The sequence below is a fragment of the Myxocyprinus asiaticus genome, chromosome 4 (assembly GCF_019703515.2).
Source record: "Myxocyprinus asiaticus isolate MX2 ecotype Aquarium Trade chromosome 4, UBuf_Myxa_2, whole genome shotgun sequence".
NCBI classification, from domain to species: domain Eukaryota; kingdom Metazoa; phylum Chordata; class Actinopteri; order Cypriniformes; family Catostomidae; genus Myxocyprinus; species Myxocyprinus asiaticus.
In genome coordinates this window covers 24,852,301-24,876,623 of record NC_059347.1, presented here as the reverse complement: position 1 = coordinate 24,876,623, position 24,323 = coordinate 24,852,301, and the positions used below count along the sequence as shown (strand labels likewise).

Sequence of the window (24,323 nt, the reverse complement as noted above, 5' to 3'; positions counted from 1 at the left end):
CTGACAGTCAAGGCCATCATTTGGCAATCAATGCTAAATACATGTGTGCACAGGCGGCTTACTCTTATGACTACCAGAAGTGGATCAGACAAACAATCTTTATTCCTCATCCACAACTGCTAGCCTGACTTCATCATCTCTACGGAAGCAGAGGGGTACATTACACTGAAAAAAAGAGGAAGGACTGGAGGAAAGAAGTACAGAGTCTTTGCTCTCGAGGGGGAAAATGTGGAGTGCTGCATGGTTTTTGCCACTTAAAAGAGGGTTAGGAATTATACGGTAGACATAAATGAATTTCCCAATCATACACTCAAGAGGAAAACTAGATGCAGATGTCGTCCTCTGCAATTTCACCCTGGTGATCTTTCTTTAATTTGAAGGCGATGGTTTTTGTTGTTTTCAAATGAGAAGTCTTGAAAGCGCAATTTGCACAATTCAAGGAAAGTATGGAGGACAGGAGTTGGGAACCAGGAAGAGTAACTGTGATTGTGAGAGATTGTGTTTTTACAAGTGTGTGCGGGTGGATGTATGCGCCATGTGCGCTGATACATTTCCTGTCTCCTCATACAAAGTGAAGTGCAGGCCTCAACAGCTGGCTAGAGCTCTTCTCTAAACACTTAAACAGAGCCAGACAGCCACAGCTTATTGTTCTGAGTTCAATTGAATGAGTGGAGATGAGGAAATAGAAATAACATTCCATTTAATACCCTAAAAATAAATTGCCTCACATACAGCCAGGGGCATAGTTTCCAGAGGGGATAGGGGGAGGTAACAACCACCCCCCCCCCCATCCCCACCAATAATCAAAACAAACAAGTACAACCCCCCCCAATACTAATACCATGATCAATGGAAACATGTAGATGCTTCACGCTGCAACCCCCCAATATTCAAGCCAAATGTACGCCCTTGCATACAGTGATAGTTCACCCAAAAAATTTAATTTCTGCCATTAGTTACTCACCTCCCATTCCCACCTAATTCAAAACATGCTCTTTTTAAACAATGAAAATGAATGGTAAGCATGGCTGTGACTTTCCCTGGTCCCAATCCACTTTCATTATATGCAAAAGAGCAGCTTGGACATAAATATTCATAAATATCTAATTTTGTGTTCTACAGAAGAAAGAAAGTCATGTAAGCTTGGAATGCCATTTCATTTCTGGGTGAACTATCCCTTTAAAGTCTTTCAACAAATTAACTTTTAAAGTTTCAATATATAACTGAGGTTTTTAATTATTTGTTTATTTTATTTATTTATGGTCAAGTGAAGTGTTTTTTTTTTTTTTTTTTCAGGTGATTTGACACTACTCATATAAACACATCTACAGCAAATACAATCTAAGTGCACAATTAGAAAGTCCAAGCAGTTCCTGTAACTAACTTATCACTGTACAAAAGCTGAACAAAAGGATTGAGAGATAGAACCATTCAAGACGATTGCCCTCTGTTCTGCTCTGGTTACCATAGAAACCTCTGATTTAATGATGTGTGCAAGATTAATTAAAGGGGCTTGTACAGTACAGTACATCCCGAGCCAATCAAGAAACAAATAGACCATTCAGATCACGCAACACGGGGTGTATTTAAAAACCAGAGCTTTGTTGTTAAAGTGACACTTGACTCCAAGTGTTAAAGTGACACTTAGAGAGCAGACAGACAGAGAAGACAGGTTCATATAAGGACTTGTGCTAGACACCAGTGATGAATGCGGCACGGCTGCTTGAATTATTCATCAGAAGAAGCACAGTTGGGATTCAGGTGGCCAATAAAAAGCATTACACTAATTTCTCTCATGCTATTCACTGACATTTACAGTGCCTTGATCGATAAGTCTGAGCATGGTATCATAAAACCATTGCACCAGGCTAGTTGTTCTTAACTAGTGAGTCTCGTGACGGTAAATGCAGATAATAAAATGCTTAACACATGCACATAGTTGTAAAATAAATAGGCTTATTAACCTTTAAATGGGAGGAGAAAACGCTTCCCACTTCTTTTGTTGTTGACTGAAGTATTTGCAACCAATCAAACAGCATTTTGGTGCAAATTCACCTGTCACTGCGTCGAAACTAGCCAAATTAGGCAGTTGCTAACATGGACAGGTTGCGTGACAAGCCCTCATCCTAGAAAACTATACGCACAATTATGCAAGGTTAAAAATAAATCAGATCCAGGCTACATTGAATACATGCAACGACGACAAACATGGTTTGTGTGGAACACAATGTGTTTCATGCCGCAAATAATTGTCATTAACAACTAGAGCCTTTATAGGCTTTGGCAGTGGTGATATTAATACATTTCGATGTTTGATGTGTGTTGGGTCACCACATGATTTCCAATGTAAGATCTGTATCCTGAAGCAAAACCAGTTGAGAACCGCTGCACTATAGGCCACAACAGTGTCCATCTTCTTAAAGTTTTCTGATTCACACTGCTTCCCTTGCAAAAGCCACACGAGTCTCTTCCCTGTAAGTTTGAGGCCCAGCTATTGCCCTCACAATGGGGAAGTACTAAAATTACAGCTGCCCAGAAACTAGTGGTCCCCTCCTCGCACACAAATCGCCTGATGTGTACAGATGATAAAGGACCTGATTCTATTTCGGGGCTCCGCAGAGGAGGCTTAACTGTAAATGGGCTTGGCCAAAGTTTCCACTTAGCGTCAAAGTATGCTGACCGGCTAGTGTGGTTAAGTGCACGCTCGCTTTCCTTGCATGTTGGACCATTTCTGATATCTTATTGTGGTCTAACGGCCTCATTTAATCCTGTTGTCCATGTTTGTTTATTCGGTGTTGAGGTTTTAGCATTGCCCTGGCTCAAGCAACTGAAACAATTTCACATGCACAGCTAATTCAATGACCGGTATTAAACTGCTGAGGTGTGGTGAGAGCAGATGCCTGTGAGCAGTAAATTAACAATAAACAAGATCTCACACTGTCTGTAAGACCCAAAACCTCTACCAAAGAGGTAAAAAATGTGGTCTGTTTCACACTGTCTGATGTGTTGGCAAAACCTTTCCATATCTCTTAGCATAATGCAATGGGTCACACATAAATAATGCATAAATAATTTTTTTTTATTGGGATTTGTGGTTGTCTGAGAATGCCAGGGTGATGGGCACAATTTGTTTTTATGTTAAAAAAAAACGAAAAACAAAAAAAAAAACATTTGCAACAAACAACATAAGTTAATTTTGACGCACTCTGTGCCAAGCATTGAATAAAAAAGAATAAAAATATAAGTTTATATATACACCGTATACACACACATACACACACACACACACACATATATATATATATATATATATATTAGGGCAGTCAATCGATTAAAGATTTTTATCAAATTAATTATATGGTATGCCAATTAATTAATCGAATCAATCACAATTAATCGCATATATAAATATTTGCTTAGAAAGCCCCTCAAATAACAATAATTAAATAAATAATTATTAAATACTTATAAATAGTTACATTTAAATCATTATAAATAAAATATGTATTATAAAAAATAATAATATAGAAAATTAAAATGCATTACATCATTGTAGCACACGAGTAAAGCATTCAAAATTGTTATTTTTATTAACTAATATTAACAAAGATTAATAAATGCTGTAAAAAATATATTGTTAACTGTCTGTTCATGATACCTCAAGCATTAACTAATATTAATGAATAGAACCTTGTAAAAACTGTAAAGTGTTACCAAAAAGACAATTCAAAAAGTGGATTTATTTTGTTTATTTCCATATTACTGAACTTATGTCATCTGCCTATCATTAGCCTACAGTTCACACAATCCATTTTGCAATTGAATTCGTCAATCAGTCCGAGATAGATTTATTATGAGGACGTGTCAATGCACACCTGCGTCAGACGCTTTTGGAGCATCTCGTCATAAATATACCGTTTTTAGGTCGCTGTGTCAAGTTAAGCATAGTTTGAAGCTTAGAAAAATATGTCTTGAGATCCCTGTGTTCGTATTTGCACTCCATCAAGCTGTGTTTGAATGCAAGAATGTGTTCTCATCTTGTGTTATCTGCTGTCGGTGAGAGTGGTTTGTTCTCTGTATAACTGCGTTGCCCAAACAGCTGAAATTTCGCTTACTACCCCCTGGAGAAAAAAGGTGGTATTTCAAGCTTGAATTGCTCAGATGGAAGGAATATTCTTTATCATGGTCCGGGGACAAGATTACTTGCAATATTTTTTTTAACACGTTATTTTTTATACAATAAATCACACTGAATTAACATGTTAAATCGACAGCCCTTATATATATATATATATATATATATATATATATATATATATATATATATATATATATATATATATGCAAGTTTTCTAATTGTCATTAAATTATATTTCACTATGTGGTTACCACAAGTTAGCGTAACTAGGAAACACGTTCACTCAAATATACTAAAATGAACTATTAGTATTTCAACTAATAATACATTCTAAACAAGAAGGATACTAAAGTGTTCCTGTAGCTAAAATGCATAAATGAAAAACTACATTTCTTGGAATCATCTAAGGCTGTTTAAAGACAAAAAAAGACTAAATATACATGTTGTATTGTCTGTCAGACCATTAATTCTGAGGGCACTTGTGTCGTTTGACTCTCTTCAACTCTTGTTTCCAGAGTGGTGGCCTACATCAACTCCACACTGTGCCCTCTGTTAGCCTGTGCGCCAGCACAATGGCTACATTTGATGGCCGTAGACCTTGAATGTGGACAGAAGGGCCACATTAACAAGTGGCACTTTTGTCAATCAGAGACAGTGAGAAGAGGGGGTCAGTTGACAGTTCTTCCCCTCACTCTCATACAATGGCCTCAGGGCCAGACAAGGTTACCCAGCTGTGTCTCAGCAACCCAGAAGCCAAGTTCAAAGGAACTACTGTCCTGCTTTAAATATCCAAGCCATGCTTCTGTAGTGACCACTGGTAAGTGGTTGAGAATGACAGACCCACACATGCACACACAGACGTCCACATATACCCAGAGACTGCGGCAACCACAAGTCAAAGCAGCACTCTGGCTGTATGCTGCCCCATAACTATCCCTTTCAAGTGGATTGTGCTTGTATACAGAAACCCGTACACAAATTTTTCCAAAAGGATGGTAAGTGGACTACTGCATGGTAAAGTATTCCAAGCATGTTTTACTCCAAACATATGATAGTCGTTATCCTGTAAGAGACATAAAGCAGAAGAGCAGACTGAAATAGGAGCTGTGTGTGCTGTCGTGTTCAGTTTGGATCAGACAATGGGAGCTGAAGCAAACAAACATAGGAAACGGGCCAAATATTGCAGCAAATACCTAAATCTAATATGAATGTTTACCTCTTCACTAAAAAAAGCTCTGTTATGTACAAAGCTTATAGAGACATACTTGAAGAGCACACAAGGGGACCTGTGAGCATGTGATTTTGCCAAACCTCAAATTCACCAAGAAAATTGTTTGAATGTAATACACAGATTAGATTTGATACTTGAAATAGCATAAAATACAAAAAGCTAAATTGTGTAGATAATAAGTTGTCTTGTTGTCAGAAAATACATCTAAGAAGTTTTTTTTTTTTTTTGAAGTGTAAACTTCACTACATTTTCTTAGATAATATATTATTATTTGCCAATTAGGTAAAAAAAAGAAAGAAAAAAAAAAAGAAAGAAATTTAGTTCTCAAGTATATTTATTTTGTTTTTATTTTATTTTATTTTAATTTATCATAATTTTATTAGTATTTTATTTTAACTGTGGTGGGTAAAATGAGGCAAGTGTTAAAATTAGTTAGCACAAAACTGCTATTGTACAGTAATTATTTTGCAAGACTTAAGGTGAACAAACAAAATGAACTATTTCAATTACTGTGGCTGTTTGGTTTGAACCAGTCCAGTTCAGTTAATGACCATAGTCTGCAAAGAAATGGCTGTGAATACAAGCCCAGCTTTATACAGTACAAACATAACATTCTCATGAACATTTGTGAGGCTGGTTTGAGCTGGAAGATAACTTGTGCAGTTAGTGGCAGTAAAAGTCAAGATGGATAGGGAACATACGGTAGTATGAGGGGATGCCGTCCTTACCAGCACTGGTACCCATGCCAGTGGAGAGATCAGCGCCCATCAGACCACCTAGCACGAGAAGAGAAAAACACACAGAGAGAGAGAGAGAGAGAGAGAGAGAGAGAGAGAGAGAGAGAGAGAGAGAGAAATTTCAGTCACTTCATTGCAGCTGACATCCATATCCTTCCAGAAAATCTTCCTTCTTAAACCTGTCAGGTCATTTATTCAGCTCCCTCAAGCCACAGAGATCTTCCTCCCAGTGAGTGTAAGAGCAAGGGAGACCAAAAGACAAATATAAGGTGACAGAGACGTGTGTATGTGTTTGTCTGAGAGAACAAAACAGTGTCCTTTTCCACCTCAGCACACATTTCTGAGGGGGAAGCGATGTGGCCGACGGGGCTCGGCCGTGGTGTCCAAGAAAAATTACACATTTTTATTTTTAAGCATGCAGAGGAGCAAGTGTGGTCAGAGAGGTACGGGCTGAGCCAAAACTCATATTTAGTTAAGCGCTCCTGGAATACAGGGCTGATTGCATCAGGAGAAAGCAGTTTAATGACAGAGCTGCGGGTGAAAGACTCAATCTAATGAACCAAGACAACACAGCAATAACAGAGTGCCAATGGAATCGTGTATAAACATCCGTCACTAAAAATGATACAAATACAGAGGAAAAGACAGAAATATAGGTGAATGCTATTAGTGCTTTTAATTAGAATAATTGTGCATAATACGACTAGGGACATTTATTTAGCTACATTAAGTAAAAATGGTCAAATCTGATTAAATTGTTTCCTTAAAAATATGACAAAGAAAAGTTTACATCACGAATAATCACAAGCGAACATTTCACTTTGTGTTTCATTTGACATGAAGACAATGATTGCACTGATGAGGTATAGATTCTACCTGCACTAGGAGGCCTGTGCGTGACTCCAGGTGACATGCTATTTCTCTGCAGGCCATGGTGAGCCAAGGGAAGCAGGTTATGGTTACCCGGGTAGATCTGGTTATTCACGGGAATGGGCATCTCATAGTTGGAAGGGGGCACAGCCTGGTTAGAGACAGAATAAATATTTACTACTAGGAATTGGTCACATAAACTACAACAATAATGGTGAAAAAAAGAGCTTAACACACTAAACACACTACAGAAGAGAAGCAAAAAAAAAAAAAAAGAAAAAAAAGAAAGAAACAGGAGTAAAATGTGAGAATATTGTTGAAGGATAAGCTTGAATGGTTAGTAACAGACAAAAACTCAGTCTAATAAATTTAACACAATGAAAAACTATTCAAGTCTTAGAAAACCCAAAATGTTTGTCTCTTTTCAATTTCAAATGAACAAGCCAAAAGATTTAGAGAGAATATCTCTCATTCATGCCACTCCGCAAGGCAGAGACTTAACCTTGAAGCGCTGCAAGAGAGTCCTTCCTCCTTCATGTTACATTTATTTTCTTAGGACAAAATAGCCCCTAATTGTAGCCACATGTCCTAAGGCCATGTAAGTGCTCATCTGGGAGAGCATCAGCTGAGAGAAACCAAAGAGGAGCCTCTCTCTCTCTTTCTCACTCTTTCATTCTTCATTAACTCACAAGGCTACAGCAATCATTGCTTGAGGCAGGCAAATATTTTCTCTCCACGATGAAGGTTTAAGTGAACACAGCTTCACTTTCATTAGGTCTTTAAGAGAATATTTAGCATCCTTTTACTACTTTCCTTGATTTCAGATTTCATATCTTGCATGTTTTAAGCTTGAAATTAGGGACATTAGGGATTCCGTTTGACCATTTCCATGATTTTTCCATGACTTTTTCAGTCATCCATGATTTCTTGATAAGAATTTTTCAAAAATCATTTTACACTCTCAAAGAAACAATTATAGCCAATGAAATATGAGTATAACTACAAAATTTCATAAGGGTGATTCTTACAAAACGTATCAAAAATATGTCCTAGTCCTATTTTACTCCAAAATCTATGTTAGTCAAGCTTGTAATGAGCAGGTGGAGTGTGTGCACACAATCAGTTGCTGAATAAATGTTTTATTTATCTGAAATTCTATTATACCTTTATTAGTTAAGCACATGCACCTTGATAGTCTTAAAATTAATGTTTTTTTTTTTCAAATGTCTTTAAAACAATCAGACTGCAGGTTCATAGAATATGTTAAGAGTCATCTACTGTATTTCTGAACCAGTGGAATGCCTTCCAACACACATTCAACAGGTGGTTTAAATGATATATTACTTACAGAAGAATAAATACAAGATTCTAATATCTCAGAAATGCAATTACTTACTATGCTTCCAAGCATCATGCCTTTCCTAGATTATTTTAAATCTGTATATGTTACATGAGATCATTGCAAGGCTAAATTAAGATTAGAATGAACTTCCACTCCGTTTCTCCAAAAAAGTTTGTTAGCTTTGCTAGCTTTTCCACAGAGCTGTTAGTTTTGCGCTCGCCTCTTCTCTCTTCACTGTACTTACAGATATCTTCTGAGTCTTGATCATAAGATCAAACTCTTCATTAATCTGCTTGTATTTCTCTTCTGTGCGTGGAGTGAGAGCGAGAGCAGACTCGAGCTCCAGGCTCTCGCCGCCTTTGTTCTCCTTCTTGCTCAACGCCTGAAGGCCCGCGGAGCGCGAACATTGAGACAGAGCAGAGAGAGAGACAGAAAAAGAGAGGAAGAGAAGGAAGTGTGAGTGAGCTTGTTTGAGATGTAGGTACTTACACAAAGCCTCTGTCTGCTGATCATATGCAGATCTATGTCGTCGTTGATTTTACGGTACTTGTCCTCTGACTCTGGGCTGTGGCCCACCGAGTCGTCTGCGTCGGGATCAGGGCTGTCACAACCATTTAGACCCTTCTTTCTCAACGTCTGTAAATACAAGTTTGCACACAATTCAAATACCAACCAAGAACACCCTCAGGTGGGTTTGCCACGCATACTGTATTTAAACACGATTACATTTAAGTTTTACTAAGAATTCTCTTGTTAAACAAGAGTTCAAACAAGAGTTCACAAACGGCCTTGGAGGGAAAAGGGTTATTCATACAAATAAAGAAACTCAAATCTCAAGTTTTTTTTTTTTTTTTTCACGAACTATTTCATGTCTTGTTTGGTTTTAGACCATTTGCTTAAGGATATTTATCTAATATAATATAAAATAAGCATAAACGCTCCTTGTAAGATGGTTTAGAGGAGGCTGTCAAGAGACAACAGGATAAACTCACAGGAACGGCCAACCTAAAATGTAAATATATCAACATTTAACTAGGTCTAGGTGCCAAAAAAAAAAAAAGAAGAGAAGAGAAGAGAAAAATCTAAATGTGATTCCAGCAGTAAGGAGTGTCCCTATTGCTCCTGACCACAGAGGGCCTATCCCTGGACCAAATAGAACCAAAAAGACATAAAAAAAAAAGAATACAAGGATTCTTTTGACATAACCAAAAAATGTGCGATGGAGCATAGAAGTTGTGACATGCTTGAGCAAACAAGCTATAAAAACACAGAACATCAAAGAATCATGGCCTCTCCAATCTATATTAAAGCAGCAGTTTCACTCTCTGCCACCTGATGGCCACCTTCTAGTAGGAATGACATCTACCTCTCAGAGTAGAGTCAACCTGTGATAGAGAGTCTGCCAAATGGGAAGAGTTACTTTTGTTAATTTACACTTGTCACCATATCGCTCATTCACTAGGGTACTGAATAAGACTCCGCTGTCCCAATTCTCCAGTTCAAATGTGCTAATAGCACCATGTGCAGCAAAATTATAGCAGGCAAAATTATTTTGTGTAAAATAAACATTTGGGGTAAATCAGAAATAAAAATCTCAGGCACTTCTACAGCCTCATACTAAAAGTTACACAGAACAACACCAAGTCTACAACTGTTTTGCATCATTATTTGTAAATGGTGCTTGAGGAGTTTGACGTCTCATCAAAGTGAGATGCGTTCCACCAGATCAACTTTAGCTTTAACAGAGGAGATCAGCATGGTGGGATATTAGCCACCCGCTAATATATGTGCAGCTACCGCTCTCATCCATACAGTAGTTCATCTCTGCCTTCATCTGCCAGTCTGCATTAATCACACAATAATTAATTTACTCTGCTGACATGAGCGCTTGATGAAGACGGGTTTCTCATCCTCTTGTCTTTGGTAAGACATGCTTCTATTAGGTGTTGAAGGATTGTGTGGAGAGAGGCACTGTGTCATGATGTGAGCTTTTAAAATATTGAGTTGATCAAAAGCTTTGAAGAAGAGTACAGATATGGTTGTTTTATGTGACTGAACTAGAAAAGGAAAGTAAAGCTGAGGAAACTTTGAGATATTGTAAAATTCTGTCTCTCTTTCAATCATTAAAACAACAATCCCCCCCAAAACATCATGGAACCTTATAAGTGACCGATTTGGAGCACTCTATAAAAGCAGCAAATTTGCAAGTCACACAAACTCGTTAGTATGGTGTTCTAATACTCTAATAATAATAACTTTATTTTTATAGTACCTTTTAGCAATTTAGCACAAAGTGCTTCACAAAACATAAAAACAAAAATGTTTTTATTTTTTTAAAAAAATTTTTTTGGTTATAAGTGCAACACACTGTTTATACAAATACACACAAATAATGGGTAAAATAATGCATGAGTTTTAATTATACGGAACTATTTTTAATAATACATTTCAGTATTCAAATAAATATGTGTTTTTTTAGTCTAGTCCACCATCTTTAACCCTTTATTTTATTTTTTTACTGAGCTTGTATCCGTGCAGGATACATGCAATGCTGCCTTTGACTTAGCCCAAAACAAGGTGTCTTAGGAGGCAGCATAATTAAGTGCCAGTTCAACAAAAAAGTAAAATTCTGTCATTTACACAGCCTCATGTTGTTCCAACTCGTACGACTTTCGTTCTTCCATGGAACACAAAAGTAGATGTTAGGCACTGTGTAGTTCTCATTAACTTTCATTTCATTTTTTGTTCTAATAATAGCATGAGGTGGCAAAATTGTAAGAAATCGTATGCAACAAACAATAATATACAAACCATTTTTTTCTTCGATTTTCCCAAAGTTTAACCTCTAACCCAAACCTAAATCTAACAATAAAATCTAACCCTTTACCCAAACCCTAAACATAAACCTTGTCTTTAATAGGAAAATATCAGTGTTTGGAATGAAACAAGGGAACTGCATATTATTGGTTGGTCTAAAAATGTTATCTTTTTGTACGTGCCAATTCGTACAGTATCTTAAGAATTTCCCATCTCGTATAAATTATTACGAGTTGTCACGAGACTGTTGCTTTTTTTTTCTCCATGCATTGAAAGCTAACCGTAAGGCTAACATTCTGCCTAGCATAATTTGTGTTCCACATACAGTAAGAAAGAAAGTCATACGAGTTTGAAAACTATTTGGATGAATAATTGTTGACAGAATTTTCATTTTTGGGTGAACTATCCCTCTAAAATGCTGCCTTAGTAGGCAGCTCACTAGGTTTTGGAACAGAGCAAATGCATTGCTTCAGACTTTCTGTGTCTTGGGTTGTAGTTCAATGAACTTGGTTACTTCAAATAATTATTTGCCTCAAATGATAGGTTGCCCCCTAATTAGCAGAACTCAGGTACTGCCTTGGTAACGGAGGGGATTAAGCACCAAGATTATGGTGTAGAGGGACTGGCGTTGATCTAAGGCAGCGGAGTGTGAAGAAGCAGTGCATACTATAGCGTGGTGATGGGAGGGCATGCTGGCTGAGTGAGCGCTCAGGCAGGGATTGGCAGTTTAAGACTCAGCATGCAGCCGCTGTGAACCCCCTGAAGGTCTGCCACTATGCCACTCATTCCACACATGTGCACCTGTCAGAGTGTCCACACCTGTCAGCAGCCCACATACACACACACACACACACACACACACACACACACACACACACACACACACACACACATTATGCTGTAGGAGGGGATGGGGAGGGTTATAGTTAGCCAATCACAGAGAGTTAATCCAGAAGACAGCCATAAATGGCTCGCCAAGCTTGATTCACCTCTTTATGATGCTCTATTTCTTTCTCATGCTCTCTATTTCTAAAAGGAAAAATCACATAGCCAAAGCAATTGATTTCCCAAGAAACAAAGTCTGCGACTTCAGTGTTTCTAGTTTTCTTGTCTAAAAATAAGTTACAGTAGATGACAAACACTTTGTACTTGGATCGATCAGCGAGAACATTCTGACATCTTAATAGCTTCGGTAGATGAAAGCTGCGTGATCTTCCATCCAAAACATTATCGATGAGGAGTAATCAATCTAGCAAAGTGGAAAATGGCCAGGAGGGGGTTGATGGAGGGGGATGGTTGATAAAAAGGTAAAATGCACTGAGAAAGTCAATGGAGAGCTGAGAGAAAAGAGGTTGGGGAGTTGGAGTGGTTTAGAAGAAGGAAGATATACAGGGGAGGCAAGGAAGGGTAACCGATAGAGAGTGAAAGAATGCCTCCTTCAATGGAATGCTCCTAATTAAACTCCTTCACACTTATCTTTCCTGGCTCATTTTGTAAGACCTCCTCTCTCTGAGCTAAAGCCTTAATAATGGACTGATATCAACTATGGTCTTGCAATTCCAGCTGTAATCTAGCCAGAGAAACTCTAGCTTGAGTAGCCAAAGAATATTCCCTGCTGTCCTTAAGACTGATCGTTTTGCTGTACCGTCTCTGGCCTCTTTTCAAAGTCTGACCAGTGTCTAGTGATGCTCTTTTAGACATCTAGTTAAAACCAGGCCAGACTGGAGAGTGACACTGACCCAGACAGACTGTCAGGGTTTAGGTGTTATTTTCAAGAGGGTTTCTCCAGCTTCCAAGTTTGGGATGGACCTGGCAGGTTGTAGGGAGGTCTGGAGAGGAGCCCACATTCAATAGTCTGCTTATCGAGACCAGGAGATAGAACATACAATCTGTATTTATATGATATCCTCAAGCCTGACAACAAATACAAAACGCCGCAGCTTCTTTAATTGGACAGGGCACTTAAGGTGTGCCAGCGCTCTCTCCCTGTAGAACTTATCCAAAATACATGCACTGATAATCACACCACTGAAATTTGCTGAAATTCACACTCTTGATATACTTTGAGGTTCAAGAGAAACATTTACATTTGTTTTCTTTAGCTCACGTTAGTGGTTCACAAAAAAAAAAAAAAAAAAGAAAAGAACAAAAATAAAGAAATAATTTCACACAGTATTCTATTTTGGCAGTTCATTAACTCTCCTTGCTCAGCACATGTACTAGTGTTTTTTCCACTTATTCTTCTCATCACAATTCACCATGAAGCCACAAACTCAGAGGTGGTCCCATTAGGCCTACAAAGATGACATCATGTGCCTTAACAGCCATGCCTTCACCATGTGTGCTCTGCAAGTGTGTGTTGGATGCACACTCGTGTGTTCTTTGAGCGGGTTGATTATTGCACACAGTTGTACACACTCCTTGCTTCAACAACAGTGGATGGAAGTCAGGGAAGGGGAGGGAAAAAGTTTGGTGCATTCAGACAAGTGCATTCAGTAGGGTTGGGAATCGAGAACCATTTAAAACAACTATAACTGAAAGGTTTTCATGATGTGTGTTTTCGTTAATGTTTCTGAAAAATCATAATTCCTCTACCAATACAGATGGAACATGATACAGTACAAAACATGACAATAAGTGTGCAACTTATTTTTTGTCAGCTGTGCACAAGAATCAGCAAAACTTTTAATGTGTTTTTTCCAACAATTACAAACACTTGTGTAAACACACCTAACATTTCCTTTGCAGTACTTTAGACCTTTTTTATGACATGCCTCATATACTATAGAGAACCTGAATACAAGGTATGAGTTTAGGAGAGATAACAAAGACAGCAAAATTGCTAAATACAATAAATATGGATGGGTAATAATGAGTTTGTTTTTTATTGTATAACACAATATATTTCTGATTTATTATTACTTCTCTGTTGTCTAAAAATATTAAATGATCTTATTATTTGAAAATAGGCTGCTGCAACATGGTCTTGTGACAACTCGTAACAATTCATATGATTCAAACTTTTACCAAAAGGTACAACTTTTATTCCCATAGATACCAACAAATCAACAAACAGATTTTCAAATCAATCAGTACAGGCATACAATTTAAGCTAGCCTCCTATCCAACACTTTATTTTTAAGAAAGTAAACATCAGTGTACAAATTTGGTTACTCATTCCATTTTTATTTATGCAATACAATTGACTAATGGATGTCAGTTACCTACAGTATACTACGCTTACCTTGTCTTGTTCCAAACCTTAAAAGTTTCTCTTTCTTCCGTGGTACACAACAGTGATTTTCCTTTTAAAATCATGGTTTAGGTTTAAGGTTTGTTTAAGGGGTTAGTAATAATATTGATCGCTGGTTCATTTATTTTTCTCATGGGAGTAAAAGTTGTTCATTTTTGTATGAGCCAACTTACAAATATCTTATGATTTCACCATCTTGTACTAATTAGTACGACTTGTCATGACACTCAGTCTGGTTCCAGATCAAAAATCTGAGGGTGCTTCTGAATTTAGTGGGGGTGCTAGTAGTTAAAGTGAAGACATAATAAAGCACAAACGTTATACAATTGAGGGTGCTTAGCACCCCATTGAGCCAGACCTGATGAAACCAGGTTTGGCTGTGGAGTGAACACAATAAGAATTGCTTTCCAAACATTGTCATTTTTCCTTTATTAAAATAATCTGTTATGGAAACAGAATTGTTAAATGAAATCAGAACTGGAACAAGAATTGTTGTATTCCTTTGCAGTACCCATCCCTATCCAAAAGTGTTCTGCAGATCCAGACTCAACGAAAACCCTGTGCCTTTTTCAATTCTTCTGGGGGACCGCAGAATTTCTTGCTTCTGTTGCACATGTGAATTTAGAAATTCAGGGAGAGAGCCAGTCTGTCTTGACCTTATTGGAAGCAGATGGCTGGAGTGAAAGCAGGGAAGCCACCATTTCATTAAGTGTGGTTTGAACATGCTACGAACGTGTAGTGACACACGGATGTAGATGATAAGGGACATGGGCTCCATATGTGATTATCTGTGTATCTGTGCACAGCATAACATTAGTGTGAGGTGGAGTATCACAAAATACTATTCTTTTTTAAACTGTTCCATCAGGCTTCTTAGGCTTTTGGAAATGGGCAACTCTTCCCTCCTAAAACCATGTCTACTTTACTGTAATTTGTTTGCGCTGAGCCCATCCCCTATACACTGTAATCAAACATCAAAGGGACAAACTATAGGCCACCAATCCAATGGTTAATATAAATGATGGTTAAGTAATGGTAATATCATACATTAACCACCTAATTACAGCTGTCTGTAGCTCGCAATGGATGAACTGAGTGAAAATTTAAATCCAATAAAAATACTCCATTCAGGCATTTAAAAAATGTTGGTTATTCTCAAAACAAAGGCATGACTAAAAGAGAAATACAATAGAAAATTAGCAAAGCTTCAGAGTACAGCATCATTATTCATAATTATGATAAACTAAATAAAATAGAGGAAAATTACTTCTAAAAAATAAAAAGGACATTGAAAGTGTGGTTAACATGAAAAAAGTCATATTTTCTTAGTTCAGTGACTTATTACTGCCCATTTAAGCCATAAAATCAATGTTCAAAAGGGTATGTTTCATTTCTTTCTTTAGGGTCTATATTTGATGTTCACACAAAACTACCTTTTAAACAAAGTGAAAAGCCATAGAACATTTGTGCAATGTTTTCCATGAGCCTATCAGTTGATTAAGTCTGTACATAGCATGACCGTAAAGCATGTCATCTCATATTCTCTCTCCATGGCTATATTAGTAAGAAAGACAGTCAAGTCATTCATATGACCTAATGTACCATCCCATACATGCACACAATGGTACTCAGTCAAGCTAAATAAAGGGGTGCTTATACCAAGGCCATCTTTCCATTTGAAACATGCTAAATATGTCTTTATGTCTTTTTTTTTTTTTTACTTCTAGACGGACAGAAGGACACCTAACATGCACACACACACACATATTCTTATATGGACAAAGGGCTGCAATTCTTTTTTTGGACATGATGAGTTACAATGCGAACACACATGCAATACATACACACACATCAGTTATCAACCTTTGTCTGTAGGGGTTCTTATCAAGCAGCTGCATTACAGGAAGGGGCAGAGGGTTTGAGGAACAATGCGCAGGCATCTGACCTCTCTGGCATGACCTTGTGTTTCCACACCCTTCAGGCCCTGTGGGATGGGACACTGCCATCTACAACCACATACTGAAATAGATCGCTCATTCTCACAGTATGATGGACAACCAGAGAGGACAGCCTTGCTTCTTTTATCTTAAACTCTGGGGTTATATCTGATTTAAGATCAGCCTATGCCTTTCTTTTCCTGATGATATGGATTATATAGCCAACTTAAGATGAGCTGAACTTTGATTCTTTATCTTTAAGCACATTAACAAAATATTTTAATAAGAAATCAAGCAGTTGTTTAAGAAATTTGTTGAAATAGAAAACAATAAACTGACTTTTATTTTTTAAGAGTCATTAAAAATGTATAAATAATAACAGTTTTATCTCCAGGATCAGATGTTTAGTGGCACCCCCAGGTCTGGCAGTGGAGGGGAGACTGCAATCCAAGGGGAGCAGTTCACCGGAGGCCTCATCACAAGCTGTTGAATAAATAGTCTAGCTTACTAACCCTGTCTCTCCATGCCTATTCTTCTCCATTTGCTTCACAAGCACAATAAGCCAAGTGCTAAATTTAGCAACACAGCACACTATTTTTAGACCACTACCAGTTTTTGAGACATTTATTAGGGGAAGGATACTAAAAAAACCCACACACACAGACCCACACTACACACATAAACGGAGGGAGGAAGGGGGAGAGGAAGGGGGCTCCTAATTTGGACACATATGAAATGCACTCATTTTTAATGTGTTGCCATAGATTGCAGCTGTTTCTAATCAGAGGGAAGTGTAGAGAAAACATGAGAGATTTAGACAGAGAGAAAAAGAGAGAGGGAGAGACAAAGAGAGAGAGAGAGGCAGAACAAATGTTCTTGTTTTTTCCTCATTGACATCAAGCAGTTATGAGGCCTACAGTTGTAAGGCTGTTGGATCAACATGATCTGGACTAGATCTGGGGGTGCTGCTCTTCACCGTCTGAGTGATGTCATCTGCTTTTGAAGGCTCAGGAGTGGTCTCACATGCATGTCAAATTTTACAGTTATTTTTCAACATATCAAGGGTCTATAGGACTGTAAACCTGACTTGTTTACACTGTAAAGACTTCTACAACATCACGGTCTGCAAGAAGCCAAATCAACCTATAATATAGCACAGCACAATATAAGGACTTCTTTAAAAAAATAATGATAACACTTTTTATAAAGCCTATATATATTGTACTGTATGTATTTTTTTAATGCCTAATATACAACCCCAATTCTGAAAAAGTTGGGACAGTATGAAAAATGTTAATAAAAACAAAAATGAGTGATTTGTAAATTATAATCACCCTTTGCTATACTGAAAGCTCTGCAACTACACATGATGTTTTACTCTGTGAATTTCATTGTTTTTTGTTTTTGTTTTTTCCCAAAATGCAACATTCTCCAATAAAGTTGGGACAGTCGAGTATTTACCACTGTGAAACATCACCATTTCTTCTAATAAAACTTATTAAGCATTTGGGCACTGAAGTTTGTTAAGCTTAGAAAGTGGAATTTTCCCCCATTCATCCATTATGCAGGTGTTTAGCTGCACAGTTGTATGGGGTCTTCGTTGCTGTATGATGTGCTTCATAATGAGTCAAACATTTTCAATTGGAGACAGGTCAGGACTGCAGGCAGGCCAATCTAGCACCCACACTCTCTGCTTACACAGCCATACACTTGTAATCGGGGCAGTATGTGGTTTGAAGTTGTGCTGCTGGAAAATGCAGGGACTTCCATGGAAAAGACAGTGCTGGATGGCAGTATATATTGCTCCAAAATTTGTACATATCTGTCTGCATTCATGGTGTTCTAACAGATGTCCGAGTTACCCATGCCATGGGCACTGACACACCCCTGGCCCATACAGACACTGGCTTTTGGACCTGATGCTAATAACAGCTTGGATGGCCCTTTCCCTCTTTGCACCGGATAACACGACGGCTGTGTTTTTCAAAAATGTTTTGAAATGTGGACTCTTCAGACCAAAAAACACAGTTGCACTGTTCTACAGCACTTCTGGACAGTGTTGATGTAGGGCTTCTGGTTTGCATAGTAAATTCTTAACTTGCATCTGTGGATGCAGTGGCGAGTGGTGTTGACTAACAAAGGTTTACTAAAGTTATCCCATGTTCATGATATCCAGATGAATGATGTTTTTAAGTCAGTGACGTCTGAGGGATCAGAGATCACGTGCATTCAGATGTGGTTTTCGTCTTGCCCTTTACGCACCGAGATTTACCAGATTCCTTGAATCTTTTAAATATATTGTGCACTGTAGAGGGTTAAATGCCTCAAATCCTTCCAATTTGTCTTTGGGGAATATTGTTCTCAAAGTGCTGGATTATTTGCTGAAGCATCTCTTGGAAAATTGTCTCGAATGATCCTTGCTCTTGAAGGACTAGGCTGTTTTTGGAGGCTCCTTATACAGTATACAGTACTATGACACAATTGCCACACCTGTTTAACATCTCCTGTTTCACATCACCTTGTTATTTCAACTCGTTAAATTGTTATCAGTCTTAAATTTCCCATCTCAGCTTTTTTGGAGCGTGTTGCAATCAACTGATTTGAAATTACTGTACATTTTCAAAATACCAATGAAATTCACAAGGTAAAACATCATATAATGTGTAGCTGTAGTGCTTTCAATATAGCAAAGGCTGAATATAATTTACAAATCACTCCTTTTTGTTTTTATTCACGTTTCATACTGTCACAACTTTTCTGGAATTCTTTAATATTTTATTATTAATATATATATATATATATATATATATATATATATATATATATATATATATATATATATATATATATATATATTTTTTTTTTTTTGCAAATAATTGTAATTACAGTTATAATACATTATAATATTTAACTATTTGTGATTGCATCTTTAATTAGTATAATGCATCATAACACAAGGTATAACACATAATTTTATGCTTAACATGTTATGAATGCATTATAATACATTACTTACACCTCTCTAATACTGGCTTCATAGAAAATGTTACCAGAATAACTGAATATTGTGTCTTTGTTATTTTACATGTTTAAAATATATATTTTTGAATATATATATAGTACATAATTATGTCCAATAACTATACTTACAATACAATACAATACAAGAACATACCACTGATTATAAAGTGTATTGTAAGTCATTATGAATTATTTGCAATGCACTTTATCATGCATTATATATTAGGGGTGTAATGGTCCATCAATCTGGATCGATACATTCATCCAATAACCAACATTCTAATGTTATCGGTAAATATCAATATATAATTTTTTTAAAGATGCACCTTTATTTTAATACTCTCACATCAGCCAAGTCCGTACGCATTTCTGTCAGGCGATGAAGTAACCGTATTACATTAATTTCACTTTATGAGTGCTAAATACTTTTTTCATGTGGGACAAGGATGTGCGCATGGTCTGTGAAACCAAATTGTGCTCTGCTATCCGTGCGCGCATCAACCGAGCTTCCCGCGAAACACGAGCTCCAGACCAGTGACAGGATCAATGCATGTCAATTGGGCACCCCTTAAAATGCGAGCTCTTGTGAGAGCGGCTCACATGCGTGATTAATTCGGGCTTCCATCGATATCATTGCGCATGCGACCCATTTGAAATTTACGTGAGAATTTGCTATTTAAAAGTACCATGGAGCAGTTCAACCATCATGTGAAAAGTCTTGACAATGACGACATTCTGAACAGCACTAACGAGGGCAAGAGAAACACCCGCTCAGCTCCAGCATCAGTTATAAAACTTTACACATCTACACATCAACACCCTTACTAACATTTATCCCTGTTAACTGTAACAGAATTTTTCAATACAACTGTGGAAGTTGTAGCCAAGAAAACCGCAGATAGCACGGATAGTTGGAAACAAGTCATGGGTAAGTATTCTGAATTGGACTAAACTGAAAAATGAGCTGTAATCAAACGATTGATGATCATTTGTATGTTACGTTATTTTTTATATTATTATCTGTATAATTTTATTCAACATCTGAAGTACCTTAATTTGTTGTGGATGTCCCAATGTGGATACTAAATTTGCACTTTTCAGAGAGCTCAATAAAATATTCAGATTATATTTTGGTTGCATTTGAGGGCAATTTTTTTTTAATTGATTGTGTAAAATAGGCATATAATATCGGAATATCGATCACAGGGCCCTGAATCAAATCAAATCGAAATCGTTTGAAATATAAAACTTTGAAATATTGGCAAATATAGGACTGCAGGCCAAGAGAATCTATATAAGACTGTATTGTGATGAAACGTCCAATTTGCACCCCTATTATATATACAGGCCTCATAGCAAGTGTTAATAGAATAATCTCTGATTTTTATCTCTGAATATTGTGTCTTTGTTTGAATGACAGTGTCTTTAATTCATTAAGGCAATCAAGGCTTAATAAACAAATTAAGACATGGGTATAATAAAGACTTACTTCAGCGCTCCCCTAGCATCCTGTTGGTGATATATGCATTGTTTTCCACAATCCCTGCACTGTTGACTATGTCACAAGGTTTATTTGCTTAACTAGATAAAGCCTCTTCAGAGTTTAATCCCAAATTCTGGCAAAAACATCCTGCTTGAATGATGGCTCGTACATCACTCAGCTAATTACCATAAACTTATTGACTCTTTGCGTGATTAAAAGCACGTTTGTGTGTGCGGTGGTGGATTGGTGGTGGTATACACAAATATTTCCCTCTCTCTGATCTGAGCTTTGCGAAATCTCATTAACCATGCAGGTAGTCATTAACAGTGTGACCTTTGGAAATAATCACCAGCCTCCCTCCCTGAAGTTCTCTCTCTCAATCTCCCTGTGCCTACAGCTAAACGCGCTACTTTCTATCGTGCTTTCATTCAGAAGTTGTGGTGGTGTGAGAAGAGAGAAGATTAAAAGATGGATGTTCAGATGAAGCTGATCTACGATGGAATGGGTTTGGCGAACTCTTAAGTGTTTGTGTCCTATTCACACTCTCGATTCATGTGTGAGTGTTGAATGAGTTTACCATGCGGCCACAATGTGCTTCTTTTCTGTTACATTCATGTTAATCTCTTCCAGGTTTTGCCCTTATTCAAGCCTAATTTTAAAATATACTGTCCTCAATTATAAAATAATAAATAAATAAATAAAAAAACATAAATGCAACAAAATATGTAAACCTTAAAAGGTGTTTATTATTAGTTAGCTGCTGCTTTTGTCTAAAGCAGGGGTCTTTTACCTTTTTCAATTCCTGGACCCCAAGCAGATAGAAAGATGAGCAGGGACCCCCTGTTTCATATTGTATAACATTGAGTGCTGAGTCTGCTGACATTTACACAGGCCTATAAAAACCTGTGTATAGCACCATATTAATGTATTTACATTAGGGCCTATGATAAATATAATACGGATTAAAATTAAGACTGAAATAAATTGCATTATTGTGGGAAATGAATAAAGCATTGATTAGATAATAAACAAAACTGCTTAAGAACTTAATATATAGCTTTTTTTTTTATTCTCATTGAACAAGCCTACAGTTCACAGCATCTGTTTTGCATTAAGTTCGTAATTGTGCCCAGTTCTCATAGTACGCATTCTTGCGTTCCGTCTTCACTATTTTTAATTGTCGCTCTATGTACATGTGCGTGCCTCAGACGGATGTGTTTGGAGCATATCACTGGTATTCAGCATCATAAACGGCACATTTTTGGACACTGTGTCAAGTCAAAAGTAGTGGAAACTTTGAAAATTACGTCTCAAGATTCCTTCACCCACCTGTTGTGTTTCCTCCTAAGTGAGCTGCTCTTATTCTGTGGCTGCACTGCTAGTTTGTTGAGGCGTGCTGCCGCCTATTGACGCGGTTCTTAAAAACACATGTAAGCCTACTTCAAACATGAATTCCTCCTATGGCAGGAAAATCTGTACACGTGACGGAGCATCATAAATTGCAGTAATTTTTTATAAAATTAATCACACCAAATTAACACGTTAAATCGACAGTCCTAATTTACATACAGCAATTTGTAATGATGTTTACTTTCATAAAAATAATGTTTATTTATGTACAGAGTCATATCCTTGTACAGGACATTTTTTACTTTACCTTCAGCATGCTTTAATGAAGGAGGGACAGTGAAACATTTAGCTGAACTTCAGCTTTAGCGTATCTTTTTTAAAACATTTTTTACTTAACTTAATATTGTATTATTGTTTAACGCATATTTTTATTTTTTTACCCAAAAAATTGCTCAGGATCAATAATTGGTGGACACCTATTGACTGTGACTGACATTTTCAACAATTCACAACTTTCTACATTGTAAAACTAGTAAATGAAATAATAATGAAACAGTTGAGCATCAAAATACTAATCCTAAATCTTGTTCAAAAAGGAATATAAATATGTGTATGTATGTACAGTATTTATGTATGTGTATTCTCACTCCCCAATAGACCTTATTCACAGCAGCGCCATCTTTATTTTTTATGTGAATAGCAATGGAAAGACGTGCAGTCTCTTCAATAGTCTGTACTGCAGTTTAAAGTGTTTTAGGATCGTTCCGCTGACAAAAAATATATTTCCAAGAACAATCAGTAGACAACAAACCCCAGACAACACGAGTTGTGGAAAATCAGATAGGATCTAGGAGCTTTATACAGCTTTAAAAACCAAAGATGGCGCTACTGTGAATAAAGTCTAAACCACCTCAGCTGAGCTATAATGCTTCTCACCTGTTGGGTAGACTGGCACCATTATGGGAAATCTATATCTGTTAAAGTTTCAATCTCCTGCCAAATAAACTCTGCATTCTAACAGTGCAAAGCATTTTGACAACCAAACCATGTAGTTGTGTTTTTGTTGTTCCCCCCTGCTAATCTGAAACTAGCTAATTTTACCTTACACAAGCACTCGTAATTTGTTCTTTCTTCAAGACTTAAGGTGTAATTATCTGGACCTTCCCACCTTTTGTCTAGCCTCCGATGTTACGACGCAGGAGACTTTTAATGAGTTATTGTGTGAAGGAAAAACATGCTAGGAAAGATACTTCTATTAAAGTATGAAGAGCTACACACACACACACACACACACAAAAATAGAATTTATAACTGACAACCAGTGGCGGTCCATGACGAAATTTTCAGAGGAGGGAAATATATAAATTAGTATAGAAAGATCAATCCAATAAAAGATTACAGTGGGTCTAAATATAAAATATTATGATATGTTTTTTGTTGGCAATTATGCTCCCATACCCATCAGATGATGTCCTCTCCCTGATATCTTAAAATTGTCTTGATACCTACAGATGTGTAATACTTTTTCTTCTCATCATCTCAGCACTTTCCGATCACCAACTCAACACTTGTAAATAAAACTAACAAACGGAACAAATGACGCAGCGCTAGCTACAGACTATGATCAATGCAAACATTTATAAATTACTGGAGGGCCCCATTCAATGTACAGTAACATCTACTCACCAAATAGGCTACTGTATGTGTAAACGAACTCCATCCTCCATTGCATCAAATATATATATGATCATATCGTTCAGTCTTTCACATGTTTTAGATCTTCCAATAACTTTTATTCCATCGATATTTTGGCATATTTTGAAAGTTTCTCTTCACCTGTCACGTTATCCACAAGCAGGCTTGATGAAGCGTAAACGTGATACTGAAAACTGATTGGCTTGAATTGTTATCTTTGATAATGATTGGTTATGAACACTGAAGGAAGTAAATTAAATTTTGCCTCCGTTGGGCCTTTTTTGGAAGTTTTTTGAACAGAAGCAGATGACATTGCTCCAAATGAATATCCATTTTGATTGGTCAGTTTACTAACGAGAGTAGGCATTATGCCGTCAGCCTCCTCTGGCATTCATTCCGATTCATACAGTAGATTAAACTCACTTGTCTACCGTGCATGAAAGAAAGAT

General features: G+C 37.1%; 1 protein-coding gene across 9 annotated transcripts in view; it reads right to left on the bottom strand.

Moving 5' to 3' along the window:
- Positions 1-24,323, bottom strand: part of LOC127432849 (myocyte-specific enhancer factor 2C-like) — a 103,036-nt gene that overhangs the window by 7,659 nt on the left and 71,054 nt on the right. For 3 of the 9 annotated variants that reach the window (XM_051684314.1, XM_051684305.1, XM_051684350.1), the window contains 3 exons: positions 8,808-8,954; positions 6,983-7,127; positions 6,071-6,145 (listed from right to left, as the gene is read on the bottom strand). In XM_051684314.1, coding sequence (XP_051540274.1) covers positions 6,071-6,145; positions 6,983-7,127; positions 8,808-8,954 — 367 coding nt within the window. Of the gene's footprint in view, positions 1-6,070; positions 6,146-6,982; positions 7,128-8,562; positions 8,701-8,807; positions 8,955-24,323 lie in introns of all 9 variants that reach the window. The other 6 variants (XM_051684333.1, XM_051684360.1, XM_051684341.1 and 3 more) reach the window with 4 other exon arrangements.